This window comes from Octodon degus, unplaced genomic scaffold, assembly GCF_000260255.1.
Source record: "Octodon degus isolate 3935 unplaced genomic scaffold, OctDeg1.0 scaffold00116, whole genome shotgun sequence".
Taxonomy (NCBI): Eukaryota; Metazoa; Chordata; class Mammalia; order Rodentia; family Octodontidae; genus Octodon; species Octodon degus.
Window position 1 is genome coordinate 5099725 of NW_004524692.1, and position 17939 is coordinate 5117663.

A 17939-nucleotide genomic window follows, 5' to 3' on the forward strand; every position below is an offset into this window, starting at 1 on the left:
TTTTTTTTTTTTTTTTTTTTTTTGAGACAGGGTCTCATTATATAGTTTAGGCTGGCCTTGAACTCAGGATGATCCTCCTGCGTCAGCATCCAGGGTGCTAGGATTACAGGCATGTACCACTCCACACCAGGTTTACATGATTAACATTTTTACATAACAACTGTTTCCAAAAGGATACTACATGTACTAATAATTCATTAATTCTTACACTGAGTGTGATTCAACTATTTATATAATTTAACTTCCCAACTAAATGGTAGGATTTTTCAGAATTCTTGAGAACAAGATCACATTTTATTCTTTTAGAAGCAATGTAATAATTACAAAGACTTAGTCCACTTGGGTTCAATTTTTGGCTCTACTTTTTACTAGGAGCTGTTTTACCGTTTCAATAATTTGCATTATCAGCTAAAAAGCCTAATGAAAGTCCTTCCTCCCAAAAGGAACCCTTCCCCTCCATTGGTGCGAGTGTAGACTGGGGCAACCACTGTGGAAATCAGTGTGAAGATTCTTCAAAAATGAGGATTTGAGGTCTCATTCCAACCAGTTATTGCGCTTATAAGTATCTTCCCAGAAGAATTAAAAACATCATACCAAAGCAATAAATGTGCACCCATTTTTATAGCAGCACAATTTGTCATAGCTGAATTTTGGAAACAACCTCAAAGTCCATCAACCAAGGAACAGATTAAAAGAAAAGAAGAAGAAAGAAAAGATGTAGTCTTTTTGTACCATGGAATACTACTCAACCACAAAGAAGGCTAAATTGGAGACTTCTGTAGTTAAATGGACGCAACTAGAGACCATACTCAAAAGTGAAATAAACCTAACTCACATGTGTAAACATCATACTATCTCCCTAGTATGAGAAGCTCAAAGAGTAAATAAGACCTAGAATGTACAACAGATAACATAAAGTGGCAAGAAACTGTTCAAAAGAAAGGAAAACCTTGGATACTGGGCTGGGAAAAAAGAGAAAAAAAGAGGAAAAGAAAATGTATGTGTTGTGCTTGTCCATGTGCGTGTATACAAGACAGTTATACTATTAATTTCTCTTAGTTCATTGAAAAGAAAGGTTTGTGCTAATATTGTTTGAACAACTAAATCCCTGTATCTTGTACTCTGAGTAACTAATCTAAAGACAGCAACATGTAATCCATTAAACATTCTGCTCTATTATCTTGTTTTGAAATTTTATAGTTTCTCTTTAAAATAAAATTTAAAAAAAAAAGAAAAACAAAGTAATTCTTCTCGAACCTTCATCCCCCTCCTATGCCCTCCAAATAGCAAGTCGTACATTATACTTTTTAAGCCCTTACTCTCCATCCACTGGTCTTCCATGTCACTGGTGTTCCAGGCCCGTATCACCACCCGCCTGCACTACTTATAACAATCTTAAAGGACTCACAGAACTCAGACACAGAAATAAGTAGAAAATTTCTGAGTTGGAAGAACAGTAAGAACCAAAAAAGAGCCAAGAAACTAGAAAAACCCAAAGAACTCAAAGGACAATATTAACTTGACTAAGCTAGAAGAAGGGGGCTTTAGAAAAGAATGATATTATAATATAAAGTTAAAAAACTAAACTGGAGCCAAATTATGGGGGCTTTCATATTCTACACTATAAAATTTTAACTTTTTACATGTAACATCTTCTTTTTCAAAGGTAAACTACTATTCACAGGCACTGGTTTACTGTAAAGCGCTTTGCTCATATTTCCCTTTCCCTCCTACCCCCTTTTCAAATAAATGAAAGACATACACTTCAACCTGTACATAAAAAAATATCACCTCTCTAGATTGAACTATAAGAACAATTTTCAATGCCTCATGTTACCACATGATCAGAAAAAGTAAGGATAGACTGGTACAACCACTGTGGAAATCAGTGTGGAAATTCTTCCAAAAAGTAGGATAAGAGGTGCCACTCTACGCAGCTACTCCCCTCCTGGATATTTTTCCAGAAGAATTGAAAACATCAGATCACAGTGATATATGTGCACCCATGTTTTGTTTTTCGGTTTTTTTGGTGGAACGGAGGATTGAAATCAGGCCCTTATGCTTGCCAGGGAAGCACTTATTCCACCGGGCCATCTCCCTGGCCCCTAAAACACTTTTTTTTTTTTTTTTTTGACAGAACCAGGGATTGAACTCAGGCCCTTGTGCTTATTCTACCAGGCAAGTGCTTATTCTACTGAACCAGAACTCATGTTTATAGCAGCACAATTTGTAATAGGTACATCTTGGAAACAATCCAAATGCCCATCAACTGAGGAATGGATAAAAAGATGGTATAGGGGGCCTGCCCCATAGTTCAGTTCTTTAAGTGGTTGCTTCAACAAAGCTGTCAGGCTCAGGTTCCTGTGGTTGATCCCCACAACTCCAGCCAGCCAAACCTGCCCTGAGGGCAATCGGAGCCAAAAAAAAAAAATCCTTCTGCCTTTTTATGTTGAGCTGTGGGGGACTCAGGTCAACAATTTCTGACATTGCCAGTTAAGAGGAAGACCCAATACTATTATGGGCTACTGGACTCTTTTAGAATATTTTGCTGAGTTTACACACCTATAATATTCAAATAATGGAACTTAACAAAAAAAGGGGATACAGATGAATGTCCATTTTGTATCTGTGTATTCAAAGTGGTTAGGATAGATATATAGTTACATTCTCTTAATGAATAGAATAATTTGTTCTAATGGTGTTTGTAAATAGGATATCAAGTCCGCATCTTGTACAGCAATTAACCACTAAGAAGAATATATGCTGTGTGTTAATTATTGAAACTGTCCTACCGATTTGATTTTAAAAAAAAAAGAAGAAGTGGTATAGATGGATAAATTGGAGCCTCATGAGTTAAAGTGTTTAATCTTTAGATAGACACAGGGCCAGGGAGATGGCTCAACAGAATAAGCGTTTGCCTGATAAGCACAAGGGCCTGAGTTCAATCCCCAGTACTGCAAAAAAAAAAAAAGACACAGGTCCTCTTGAGATCCTGATGCAAGTTTTAGAGACTATCCTTAGAAAAACCCATATAGGGACATACACAAAATCATGTGATTTATTTCAAGGAAGTCATGAAAGCTTAACACCCATCCATAGGTCACAAGGGTATCTATTCATAAGAAAAAGGCAGCAGTGTTGACCTTATACTGAGAGGACAGGCATTTCAAACTGTTTCTGTTTTTATTTGTTTTGTTCTGTTGTTAGGGATTGATTAATGGATTTTAACTTATCTATCCATTCTATAATTTAGTCCTTTTTATCAATGTTCTATTTTCTATGAACATGTAACGAACAAAGATAATAGAGAAAACCAGTGTATGATCCTGCCCTCACTGAAACCATGCTTCAAAGAAATAAGGTAACTATTCACAACTGTAAATAGAGCCATAAAAGCAAATGGTACACTGGTGTTTACAAATCATACCTGATTAATATCCAGTGCTACTGGTCGCAGGCTAAATGCAGAGGAAAAAGTGCTACACAAGTTTTGTCATATTCATGGTACATATGTCAGCATAAGGAAAATGACGGCTAAACCACTGAGAGCTCCATGAACAAATAATTCCCATATCTAAAGAGTGCCAAACCCCCAAACTAGAACTTTCAATACTGACCTAAATTTCTTGTAGAAAAACAAGTCTGTGAGGCCACCTAGTGGATCAAATATAGAAACACAAATTCTCAGCTAGTGGAAGGCAGAGTTCAGGTCTCCTAACGCCCAGTTCAGTACTGAGGTCTCCTCAGAAATGATAAGCTGGTTTCTATTGATAAAGCACACCTACTTGACCTAAAATGGATCATATTATTTTAAATACTGGCTACTCTCTAAAAATAAAGAAAAGTTTGTAATCACAAAAATCTCAGACTAAAACATCAAATTTTTCTTCATTATAAAACCTAAAGTCATTATATAAAAATTTGAAGACAGGAGCTGGCATAATTTCAACTGTAAGAAAAAGCAGTATTGGGGCTGGCCAGATAACCCAGTGGATTAAAGTGCCTGCTTAGGCAGATGCAGGCACTAAGGTTCAATCCCCCTGCCTGCTGTGGAGGCCTTACCCACAGGGCGCATTGAGATGGCAATTGAGACTGGGTAAGGTGCTGCGCCCCTATAATCCCAGCGCTTAGGAGGCTGAAAACAGGAGGATCACTGCCAGTGCAAGCTGTGTAGTGAGACACTGTAGACCCTGTACTAAATACATTTTTTTTAAAAAGATAGAGAAAAAAAAAAAGGAAGGAAGGAAGAAAGGACGGACGGACGGATGGACGGACGGACGAGCAGTATCAGATAGAACTGATCTGGACAGCTACCTCTGTTAGGACCAGAACCACATATTAGTCATCTCTGAAACCAAAGACAATTATGACACACAGCACATGCACAGAAATTATAACCTGAGTTAAATCATATGACACAAGCTTCACTGCCTTCCAAATAAACATAAAGAGCCCCACATTATGCAGGTACCTTTAGCAGGTGCCGGCTGTAGACTGAGAACTGGATGCTGCTTTGCCAACGGCATAAGTGTCGGCAGTGTCTGAATAATGATGGTTTTGGCTGGAACGCTGGAGTTTGCTTGAGCCTTGGGTGCTGCTGGAAGTAATAAAGGCTTGGGTTGAATTAAAGGTTTTGAACCCATCAGAATTTTTTTCTTTGGAGTCATTCCATTTTCTGGGAAAAGAAAGAAAAATTAGTGTGGACACAATTAATCAAGACCTGGGAACAGTCTATTGCACACTTTTCTTATAAATTAATTTTGACTCTTGAGTAACTATCTTGAACAGGAGTTTAAGCACAGCTACTCTATACCTAAGTGGACTAAGAAACCTCCTTAATGGAGCTCTTACTTTTTGACAGAACTGCAGCTTTAGGTAGCAGACACATGAATGGGTAAGGAAAAGAGCTAAAAATCACAAAATAGCCTAGAAATTAACGAAGTAACAAACACCACAGTCAAATGGCTTTCACACATAATATCTTTAACTGAAACTTTGAAACTGCTCTTACAATGAGATAGTTTAAGGTTATTTTCAAATATTTTCAACTTATAAAGACCATCAAAGATTATTTATTCTCTTTTCTCTCTACAGTAATCACTCATAACAAAAAAATAAAGGTCCGCTAACTTAAAAACAGCAAACCAACTTCCTAAAGATATGTTTAAACTAACATTTTATTTTAAGAAATGGAACCTGAGCTCTATCTGAAACAGAAACAGAAACTGTGAGACAAAGTAATACCAGTTTTGTTTCTAGGACCAATAATGGGTTTGTCTTCCTTTAGTGGCTCTGCTGAGGATGGACTATTACAGGTTTCTCCATATAAGGAAAGAGGAGACAGCTGGGAGCTAGAAGACAAGTCCAACTCCTCCTATAACAAAAAGGAAAAAAAAACCATAAATTTATGCCGAAAAAAATATTTCAGCAGCATACTATGGATTAAGTACATGACTATGGACAAATCAATACTGCCCACTAATCCCAAAGAAAAAATAACTCAAAATGTAGAGTATGACTTTGTCATTGTCTACATTTCCTCCTATAAGTAATGTATCTTATTGGATATCTTACATAAACATATCATTATAAGCATAAAAATTAAATAGAGAACATCAGCAGATTCTGACTAAATGTAGAGCCTTCCAGAATGAGGACGTCTCAATTCGTGGCAGACTTCATTAAATACTAATTTGAACTTTCTTCTTGTATATTCCCTCTATTACCGAAACCAGAGACTTCCTTTTCTTGACCTCAAAGATTTTGTCTTAACAAAAAGCAGCATTCTTAAGGAGCTAACAGACTTCAGTAAAGCCCTTAGCACACACAAAAAATAGTGGTAGGCATTTCTGAACAAAAGAGATCATCTAGGTTTGATAACTAAGGAATTACAAAAAGTAACAGTGTTAGCTGGGCATGGTGACAAACAGCTATTGTCCCAGCACTCATGAGGCTGAGGCTAGAGGATCACTTTGAGTTCAAGGTCAGCCTGGACTACAAAGCAAGATTCTGTCTCAAAAAAAAAAAAAAAAAAAAAAAGCATCATTCACTAACAACTTTCAAGCTTCCACCAGGCCCTCCTCCAAATCCATTCTTCCTCAGGAGATTAGTAGTAAGGCCCCCTCCTTGATAAAAGGTAACAACCTCCCCATGCACATATTTTCCACACAGCACTATCATTAGAAAAGGCTACTTACAGGAACATACTGAGTTGAAGAACAAGAGTCTACTGACTGAGGAGATGAGACCGAACAACTTGAGGAAGCTGGAGAAAGTGGCTGAGGTTCTGCCTTAATATCTTTAACTGGAAAATATGGAATAAAGGTTCTCACTGAACAATATAAACTCAGAATAAAAAGAATGAGAAAGAAGGTAAAATTTGCTCTTAAAATTCAATCACATATGGGACCTAAGGTCAGCAAAACATATAATTACATGAAAATGCAAGATGCAGGAAACAAATTATGTTTCCATTTGCGTTATAAGTCATTTATGTAATCCAACCGCTGACATCTGCCCTGATTCTCAGGAGGTTTAAACAAAAGAAATTAGTAACAGTGGTTGTTGTCTCTGAATAGAACTGTTGGCTGAGGAATAAGAGCAAAAGAAGACATTTTTCTACTCCATAAACTTTTGGACCTTTTAAATATTATACCACATGCAAAAAAGTTACAGATTAATCCCAATGTTTCTAAATTTAAGAAACAGAAAAGGATTATTTTGGAAAGCATGTCTGATGATATAATCAAAATCACAAAAACATTCATATCTCCTCAACTATTAATTTATTCCATACAAATTTATGAGCAACTACAGTCCAGGCAGTATTGCTGGTCAAAGATGCAACTGAGCAGGAGTGGCAGACTGTCTACAAAGCCACAGAACATCTTCCACCCTGTACAATCTTCTATGATGTTACTCAAGAAATGGAGTCTATTCCCCCCTTGCCTTGAATTCAGGTGAGTTTATGCCTCCTTCAGGAAACAGACGGGGATGGACAGTAACCCTATGTGAATTCTGAGATTAGAAATGCAGCCTCTGCTTTGTGCGCCAGAACACTCAGAATTGGGGCCTTCTTCCCACACCACCCTGCAGAGGCAGACAGAGGAGCAAAGAAATCTCAAGATGATTCTAGCTCCTAAATGTCACCCTAGCCTAGCCTTCAAATCTCCCTCGTGAGGTGTGAATATCACAGAACAGAGATGAGGCACTCCTGGGGCATTCAGTCCAAATGCCTGACACACAGATTCTCGGAACCTTATTAAATGGCATTTTTTAAAAAGCTACTCAGATTTAGAATAGTTTATTACACACTAGTAACCAGGTTACTAGCCTTGTATATCCCAAATTCTATGAGGGCAGATAGGCATTGGGCAAGGTAGTAAAAATAAAGGGGAACAGAGAGGGAATAGAGAGGAACTTAGATGAGAAAATGGCTGGCCATTTACCCTGGGTCTCTCCACTCTGAGTCAGCTATACTCAGCTACACCCTGTGAGGCAAATCATTACCCTATATCCCAGCTGGCTTCCTTCTAGGTCCTGTCAATAGGGAGCACTAGAAGGATGCTAGAAGACAGGAGAAAGGTTATCTTTTTCCTCCCATGAGTTCAAACCCAGCAGCAGTAATCTGCTGCAGGTTTCAGCTTCTTTAGCACACCCAACCCTCACCCCATCAAGCTCCCTTAAAAATGCGACCATCACCCAGTGGTGCCCTCTCCTGAGAGGCATGCGCAGCAAATGCACAGGACCCTGCTGGAAGCTCCAGACGCTGGTAATCCTAACCCCCTCCTTTCATTCCTTAATCCTAACTGGGCCCCCAGATAGGTGAGTCTCCTACAAAGATATCATTCATAATCCAACATCAATATTTTGATATCTGGGCTGTGGAGATAGCTCAGTGGTCTAAGCATCTGCCTGGCAAGCACAACAATCCAGGTTCAATCCCTGGTACCACATGCAGTGCCAGGCCCAGGTGCCAAGCTGGCCACTGAAACTAGGCGTGGTAGTGCACACCTATAATCCCAGCACTGGGGAAGCTCAGACAGGAGGATCACTATGAATCCAAGATCCATAGTGAAGGAACCAAAGAAATAGCTCAGCCGTCTAAGCACCGGCCTGGCAGGTGCCAGGACTGGGTTCAATCTCTGGTACCACATGCTGCACCGGTCCCATTTCGGAGCTACAGAGTGAGACCCTGTACCAAATAAATAAATTTCAAAAAGATTTTAAAATATATATATTGACATCTGACATGATTTATTCATTTGTTATATTTATGAAACATAACTATGAAATGTTTTCTATTCCTTATGGCAAGAAATGTATTCATGCCTTGGTATACCACAAACAGGATACACAGTCCCTGAAATCTTTTAATCTACCAAAAGAGTCAAACAGCCCTACCTAATTCTGAGTACCACCAAAGTACAACATCAAATGGGTCTGGCCAAAACTTTCAGCAATGAAGCACATTACCTGTACAGAACTGGTTGTTTATGTTCCAAATGTCTGACTCCCAAGGCATCAAATCCAAATCAAAATCAAGATGATCAAAATTACTTTCCTGTAAGGTTTTAAATCAGCAAAAGAATATTAAGATAAGATATATACATCTTGAAATCTAACTATCAGACACAATTTGCATAAATCATATCATTGCTAAGGCTCAAACAAGTAAAAGGAATTATCACTGTCGAGTGGTTTATCTCCAGGACGCACCTGGGAGATAGAGAAACAAACTCATTCAGTTATTTTTAGCCAAGCAGCAACAAGAAGAAAGGAAGTAATGGAGTCAATATCCAAAAGATGTAGTTAGATTCATTCTCTGCTGTGGAAACAGACCACTACAGGAGTCAAAAATGTGTCTTTTGCCATAGAGCAACTCCAGCAAAATAGGTTTCCCCTCTACCATTAAAGAAAATGAGTCGGGGCTGGTGAGATGGCTCAGTGGTCTAAAGCACCTACTTAGAACAAGCTTAGCAAAGCTCAGGGACTGCAGTTCAATCCCCCAGCACCACATGCCAGCCAGCCCCGCCCCCTGGTGGGCTGAGCTGGCCACACACACACACACACATAAATAAATAAATAAATAAAAATTAAAAAAAAAAAAATGAGTCCAAACAAATAGTTGTTCACAATATCATCACTATAATCAAAGGAAATACAGAAACATGCAAACAAAAATGGAGACATAAAAAGCATAACTACCACAGAGTAATTTCCTTCTTTTTTTCTACTGTGCTATACTTTTTTCAAATTTCTACAACTTTTATGAATTTTTAAAAATATTTTTTAGTTCTAGAATATAAAATTAAGTTTCTTAAAGAGAAGTCAACAAAATTCCTTTAGAGAACCTTTCTTGGTCTCCTTTCATTTTACTCAAAAATGAACACATTCTTGCCAGGTGTGGTGGTTCACACTTCTAATTCCAGAACTTAAGAAGCTGAGGCAGGAGGATGGCATTATCTGCGGTGGTGGCTGCAAGCTTGAGACCAGCCTGGGCTAACCACTGAGACTGTCTCCAAAAAATAACATATTCTGGCTCATCCAAGTGGTGCCTTATATTATATTTATAAATAAAGAAGTGCTATATGATTTCAGAGCCTTCATGTGGATTTGCCATCAGGACAGTTCCAAATAATACTACTTTTTTGTTTTTCCCAACCATAGGCTGGGCACTGAACCCAGGACCTCATGCATGTTAGGCAAGCACTTACTACTGAGCTACATCCCTGGCCCTTCTGAGACACTGTGAGACAGGTTCTGATAAGTTGTTGAGGCTGGCCTCAAACTTGCAATCCTCCTGCCTTAGCCTCCTGAGTAGCTGAGTTATAAGTATGTGCCACCATGACCAGTTTCAAACAATACTGTGTGAAAGTGGGGTTACAGAGACAAGAACAGAAGTAAACAGTTCAATAAAGTCAAAAGACAGTCCATACTAAATGTGACAGATTATAAAATAGCAATACAGTAAGCCTTAGTCAAAAAGTAACATTTTGTCCCATAATTAGATAATAACCATTTGTTAATAATTTCCAGCACAATATTATCACTTCAAAATATTATATGGTTTATTTTTAGTGGAATGCATCAGAAAAAAGACAGTCTTTTCTTATCAGACTGCTTTTAAGTAAATATAGGTACAAGGTACATAAATAAAATGTATAGAAGTTTACATGGAAAGAAACTTCAGTGATGAAAGAACATTTTTAGAAATCAATCTCCTTTTTCTGTTTGCATACACACATTAAAAAATTGAGTAGTTTTGTACTTTCAGCAATGAAAAAAATCCTGTAACTTTCTTGGTCTAAGTAAATTTAACAATGCTGCCATTTGAGGGCTAACAATATCTTAAACATGTACAACAGTGGGTGTGATCTATTCCAAGGATGCGTCTAACTCAATCCTCAGCCTAAATAGCCAAATACCTCTTACAACTAAAGAATTGCATGTGGTTGGAAATTAACAGATTCGTTTCATGCAAAGGGAAGCACATCGGCTCTTATATAGGGTGGTTCTTCAGGGATGTATTATGAGAAATTCTTCCACACAGTGGAAGAAGGAAGACAGACACCTCTTCATGTTATACTAGAAAAACTAAGGAGCTGGAAGACTAAGCAACTCATATAAAGTAACAGAATGTTAGATATAAAAGCAAGACCATATTTCCCTGAATCTTAAAAATTTAATACTCTGCTTTTTGACACTTTTTTTCAAAACTACACTTGTTTCTTGTAGGATCTAGATTATGAAAGAATATCAGTTGCTTAGTAAGCCAGCCACTACAAAAAAGCCAATTTAACCAATAATTCACATTCTAAAGCATCTCATTAAGTAAACAAAATCATTTAAACCCCATTTAAATACAGTGATTTAAAAAGCTACATATGGACTTCAATATCTTCTACTGATTCATAGTAAAACAGTTACCAAATCATTCTTTGAGAATATGTGAATCTCAAGACAGGTTTATACATCTTTATGCTCCAGTTAATAAGAACTTTAAAAATATGTGGTCAATAAATTACTTTATTTGATAGATTGCTCACTTAAGTTACTTCCCATGTGAAACCTTATTTCATCCATTAGAGAATAAGACAAAGTTAAAAGTTCTTTAAGCTAATCATCTTCACATATACTAACCAAAAAAGGAAAGACCAAAAAGAAAATCTAAGATATTTATGAGTATTTGGTGTTACAAAAATAGCTTTTACATAGATCACTAATCAATCAAAAGCAAAAACTAAGGATAAACCTAATTTTCAGTTCTGTACATTAAGAATACATCACTTTTAAAAAACAAAGGTGAGGGTCTGGCCAGATAGCTCAATGGATTAAAGTGCCTGCTCAGGCAGATGCAGGGGGACAGAGGTTCAATCCCCAGAATGCCATGCCAGTCCTGCCCCTGGGGTGCGCTGAGACAGTGACTGAGCCTGGGTGGCACACGCCTGTAATCCCTGAGCTTGGAGGCTAAAAACAGGAAAATCACTGCAAGTCCGATCTGTGTAGTGAGATCCTGTACTAAATACATTTTTAAAAAAAGGAAGGTGGTTAAGTCCTGCTTGAATGAGTTCATGAGCCACACACACCCCTTAATATCACACCATTTCCTTTAAGCAGCAATGATCTGCAAAAACCAAAAAGTCGGCTGTTTAGTGACTTTTCCAAGGTCACTCGTCTATGGAGCCAAACAGTGGTACAGTATTAACATATAAGTCTTCTCAAAGGGGATACAGATGAATGTCCGCTTTGTATCTGTGTATTCAAAATGGTTAGGTTAGATATATAGTTACATTCTCTTGATGAATAGAGGGATTTGTTCTAATAGTGTTTGTAAATAGGATATCATGTCCCCATCTTGTACAGCAATTAACCACTAGGAATAATGTATGCAATGTGTTAATTACTGAAACTGTCCTACCAATTTGGTTTGAAACTGTCTCATTGCTATTTGTTTCTCAATAAAATTACGGAAAAAAATAAAATAAAAAGAATAAAATTAAGTCTTCTCGCTGCACGACCAATGCAATCCTGTGTTGCTACATTTACTAACTACACCATGGCTTCTAATTTTTACAATTAGTAGTCAAGGTTAATAAAACTTAAAATTACTAGTCTAAACCTATTGTCCTAAAACCCTGCAATAGTTAGGATAAATATGACATGTCCTATCATTCACATTTCTCTTCACGAAAGTACTTACGTAAGTTTCATTTGCTGCATCCAACTGCAGCTCATCCGTGTCTGTGAAATAACCAAGTTCAGCAAAGAGTGCAGAATCTTTAAACAAAACAGAGATTAACTATTAATTTAAGGATATGACACAAGTACAAACACTATTCCTGTGCTAGCTCCATTAGGGTTTCTCATTAGCCATTAGTACTACTGATGATCTCAGGCCCTGAGAATGACAAGCAGTTCAAAGCTGTTTTCTAACGTATGGGTTGTTTTCCACATAATTTGTGTTCTGTGAACTAAATCCTTATCCTAGGGATTTAAAAGGTTTCATGTTCTATGTCATGTTGGAATAACTAGTGATGATTTTCTGGAATATCACTAATAAGAATTCTGATGATACATCTGGACTCAGCACAAAAAAAGTAACACGGCTATTCAGTAATAATGACAAGAGATAACTGTGGAGAATATACAGGTATTGTGTGCAAATATTTGCCATCCACACCTTTAACTAAGAGAACAGGTCATTTTTTATCTAGATAGAAAGGTCTTATTCACTTAAACTATTAAATTCAGTTCTGTAAACTGAACTATATTAGAATTTCCTAGTGAGGTTTTCCTTAGAAACCAAGAAGGTGACTTCCAGGAAGATGGTGGAGTGGTGAGCAGCAGAGACAGAGCCTCTCTGAGATGTGGTGTCTAGACACTGGAATACAGCAACATGAGGAAGAAAAGGAGGGAAGTGGGTCCCCAGGACCCAGAAAGGATCTGACGCAAGAACTGAAGCCCAGAGGGCGAGCAAAGAAAGAGGCTTCAATGAAGAAGGAAGAGGTGGCAGGAGGTGCTTTCTCCTCAAGCCTGGACTCACTGTGTAGGAGGAGCAGCTCACACCTGCAGACACAAGTGACTACTGGCAACTCCAGAGGGCACCAGTGGAACAGAGCAGTGGATGCAGGGGACTGCAGTGGCTGCTGAGTTATTCCAATTCAGACCTCCCTCAGGAGAGGGTGACTGGCCAGCAGCCATCATGGAGAGGGGCCAACTGAGCTCAGAACTCAAAATAGTTGTGGGCCAGCTCTACCAAATGGCCCCAGGGTCAGGCCTCAGAGTTCAAGTAAGCAGGAGGTCAGGGAACCAAATTCAAACTGACTGAGTGAGTTCAGGGAGCTGAGTTCAGGCCAGCAGAAGGCTCTCAGAGTGTTGCTGGCTGCACAAATCTGATTCTGGCCTCATAGCCAGAAATGAGCTTAAACTTCATTGGAGTGCAGTGAAGACTGCCCATACTTCCAAAATTACAGCTTTGATGCAATCCTGATCAAATTCCAACAGCATATCTCACAGAATTATAGAAAACAATATAAAATTTATTTGGATAGAGAAGAGAACTAAAATGGCAAAAACAATCCTAGGCAATAAAAGACAAGTCACAAGGTACCACAATCCCTGAACTAAAATCATACTACAAAGCTACTTGGATTAAAAACAAAAAACATGGGGCTGGGGAGATGGCTCAGTGGAATAAGCGCTTCCTTGGCAAGTGCAAGGGCCTAAGTTCGATCCCCGGTTTCGCAAAAACATCTCGTATGCCGTCAAAAAAAAAAAAAAAAAAAAAAAAAATGCAAGACTGGCAAAAATAAATATATAAATAAAAGTCCCAAACATCAATGGAACAGATTAGAAGATGCAGAAACAACTCCAAACATATTCAGCAACCTTATCTTCTTCACTGAAAGAAAAACAGCCTCGAAAAAAAAAAAAGCCTCTTTAATAAACGGTGCTAGAAAAACTGGCTTTCCACATGCTGAAGACTAAAGCTAGACCCATACCTTTCACCATGCACTAAACTAAAATCAAAATGGATCAGAAATCTAAATATTGAAACAGAAACACTAAATCTGCAGGAAAACAGAACAGGTACAACTCTTGAAGACAATGGGATAGGCAAAGACTTCATTAACACAGCCCCAATCACACAGGAACTATCGGAAAGAATCAATAACTGGAATATGATCTTATTAAAGAGGTTTTGTACAGCAAATGAATCACTGGGTGAAGAGACAACCTACAATGCGGGGAAAAAAATTGCTAGCTGTTTTCAGAGAAAGTACTATCTACAATTTATGAAGAACTCAAAAAAAAAAAAAAAAATTGGCCTCCCTCCAAATTTAAAAACCCAGTCCAAAGGTGGGCATCTGAAATGAACAGACATTTCTCCAATGAACCAAAAACAGTAAATAAATATTTGAGAAAATGTTTGATACAACCAGTCATTTGAGAGATGCAAATTAAAACAATGCTGAGATTCCATCTCACCCCCCAAAAAAATGTCTATCAACAAGAAATGAATCAATAACAAATGCTGATGGGACTGTGGAGCAAAAGGAACCTTTCTGCACTATTAGTGGGAGTATAGACTGATGCAACTACTATGGAAATTTGTGTAGGAACTTCTCAAACTAAAACTAGAGATGCCACTCAACCCAGCTATTCCCCTTCTTGGTATCATCCTGAAAGAATTGAAAGTATTATAGCATGGTGATATATAGGTTTGTAATACCTAAATCTTGGAAACAGACCAAATGTCCACCAACCAATGAACAGATAAGGTAGATGTGGTTTCTCTCAGCCATAAAGGATAAACTTGAAATTTTTCTAGGTAAACAGATGCACCTTGAGACCTTACTCTTAAGTGAAATAAATTGGACACATGTATAAATACTACATTGTGGGCCAGCAAGATAGCTCACTGCGGGGGCCAGGGAGATAGCTCAAGAGTATAAGCACTTGCCTGGCAAGCACAAGGGCCTGAGTTCAATCCCCAGTTCTGCAAAAAAAAACAAAAAAGATAGCTTACTGGACTAAGTGCCTGCTTAGGCAAGCACAGGGACAGGAGTTTAATCCCCAGCACTATATCCCGTGCCTGCCCTGCCCCCAGGCACAATGAGCCAGCCACCCAGACTGGGCGGGGTATACACACCTGTAATCAGCACTGGGGAGGCTGAAAACAAAAGGATCACTACAAGTCTGAGCTGTGCAGGGAGATCCTGTTCCAGATAAATATATATATACACACACACACACACACACACACACACACACACAAAAAAAAAAAAAAAAACCTACATTGTTTCTCTGGCATGAGAAACCAAATGAAATAGGAAGAAAATGTTCAAATGGGAAGTGGAACTAGAGAGAGGTAGGGAAAAGGAAGGAAAGGAAAAGAAAAACTGGACACAAAGCTTTTGTAAATAAGGAGGGAATTATTAAATAAGGGTTGAAGGAAAGGTATGAGAGGGGAATGGAAAAAAAGAATCAAGATGTATCCTGCACAAGCACAAATCCCCTATGATGAATGTAAGCATTATGTATACCTAAAATGTACCAATACTTAATTAAAAAAAGAAAGAAAGAAAACAAGCCAAGAAAAACATAGACAAAGGGCTGGCCAAATAGCTCAGCAGATTAAAGCACAGGGGATGGGGGTTCAATCCCCAGGCCTGCAGTGCGGGCCCCACCCCAGGGACACGCTGAGATGGCAACTGAGACTGGGCATGGGGGCGCATGCCTGTAACCCCAGCTCCTGGGAGGCTGTAAACAGGTGGATCACTATGAGTTCAATCTAGTAGTGAGACCCTGAACACCCTGGACACCCTTCCCTAAAATACAAAAAGTAAAAAAAAAGAAAAAGAAAAACATAGACAGGAAAACTTGTCAGTAAACTAGGTCAAATACGTTTTGTAGAAAGGTCAAGGTGCTGACAAGCCCCCAAAAGACTGATTATCACATAATCTGTAAAGTTTCTATTTTAAAGATTTAGAGCTCCAAGAGCTTTCAAGAGTTTTCTAAATCTCAGTCTTCTTTAATACTTTCTAGTATCACACCATCGAAAGTCCTTTGGAGGAAAAAAAAGTCCTTTGGTCCTTTGCTCACTACACATGTTCATGAACATACTATTCTATTATTCTATTATAGTTCTAGCCTATTATTAATTTGGCCAATGAGAGAAAGATTTTATCAACTGAAAATAGTAGCCAGTATGGTAGCACAAATCTGTAATCCCAGCACCTGGGAGGCTGAGGAAGGAGATCCTCAAGAGTTTGAGACCAACCTAGGTTACATGGTAAGTTCAAAGCCAGCCTAAACTACATAGTGAGACTCCTGTCTTGAAGAAAAAAAAAAAAAAGTAGTACATAGCAAAAACTTATGTATATATAGTAATAATGCAAGGTTATTCATACAAATCTCAGAAAGGTCCAGCATACAAAGAGTACAAAAGCTGAAAAACATGTAAGTGAACAACTGAGACTTTGTACCCTATATCAATAGGCTGAATCTTCTAGAGTTTTCTATATCTGCTGTCCTCATTTCTTCCTCCCATTCGTTCTGAACCTGCTTCCCCCTACACACACACACACACACACACACACACACACACACAGAGAGAGAGTTAATAATATCACCAATGACATCATATTGCTAAATTCAAATGTAATTCAGTCTTCATCTTACTTGATCTATCAACAGAGTTTGGCACAGTTTAATCTTTTCATACTAACGGAAGAATTTTCTTCACTTAGCTTCCAAACTACACACACTTTTTCCTCCCACCTCACTAGGCAACCCTACCTTGATGATTCTTCCTCTCCCTACCATGAAACTGTCTCCAGACTCAGCATAAATCCTTCTATTTTACTCCCTTTGCAATCTCAGTGAGCTGACAGATTTAAAATAGCATTTATATGACAAACATTCCTAAATATACATCTCCAGGCCATACTCCAATATGCATGTATACACAATGAGTACTGACATTGCCTCTTGATTGTCTAAAAGGCATCTTAAACTTAACACGGCTCAAATTGAGCTCCTGATCACTCCCTGTTGTTTTGTCCCCATCTCAGTAAATCACAATTCAATCCTACACCTCCTGTTGTTTTGTCCCCATCTCAGTAAACCACAATTCAACTCTTGCAGTTGCTCAGTCCAAAAAGCTTGTAATCATTGTTTACTCCACTTCTGCACTCTCTGTATTCAATCTATGAGCAAATCCAGCTCTGTGCCAAAAAATATATAACCATAACCTGACTTCCTATCTTTCCTCCCGCTCTTCTCTCCTATCCATCCTCTCCTTCCTTAGCTCTCAGAATACTGAGATGTCAGCTTCCCAAAAAGCAGACCAATGAGGATGCTGGGGTTCTGAGTATAATCATCTGCAGCACATGCACCTGAATTCCAAAGCAATGGGATGCTGGAGGAGAAAATGAGATTGCCTGGTGGAGGTGGCTGCATGCCCCAGCCACCAACAAAATGAGGTTAGCAAGAGGGAGAACAGAGTGCCAGATGGAAGAGGCAGCCTAAGAAATTAGCAGAGATTACATTTAACTATATGTAGGATTTAAAAACATTGCAAGGGAGGAAGCTAAAAGGACCAAAAGGTGCTGGATTGGAATTGTTGGTAGATGGAAATGGATGGATGGGAAGAAAATTTCCTAGTTCTGCCTGCTGAGAGAGTTTAGCAGCAAAGGCATCCCATAGCAATGAAAACACTTTGTACCCACATCTTAGATACTAAATAGCATCCTCCACTAAATGAAAATTTACTAAAATGTTTCCTGGAGAAATAGCTGGTTCCAGGGTGGAAATAAAGAAAATACAAATTAAGACTGGGAAATTTGGGCTGGGGAGAGAGCTCAGTAGAATAAGCGCTTGCCTGGCAAGCCCAAGAGCCTGAGTTCAATCCCCAGTTCCATTAAAAAAAAAAA

At 38.4% G+C, this 17939-nt stretch overlaps 1 protein-coding gene across 2 annotated transcripts in view; it reads right to left on the minus strand.

Moving 5' to 3' along the window:
- Atf6 (activating transcription factor 6) overlaps nt 1–17939 on the minus strand; it is a 274808-nt gene that overhangs the window by 243628 nt on the left and 13241 nt on the right. For both annotated transcript variants that reach the window (XM_023699786.1, XM_012516641.2), the window contains exons 2-6: nt 12203–12279; nt 8476–8563; nt 6198–6304; nt 5245–5374; nt 4472–4675 (exon numbers count right to left, since the gene is read on the minus strand). In XM_023699786.1, the coding sequence (XP_023555554.1) occupies nt 4472–4675; nt 5245–5374; nt 6198–6304; nt 8476–8563; nt 12203–12279 (606 nt within the window). The remainder of the gene's footprint in view (nt 1–4471; nt 4676–5244; nt 5375–6197; nt 6305–8475; nt 8564–12202; nt 12280–17939) is intronic.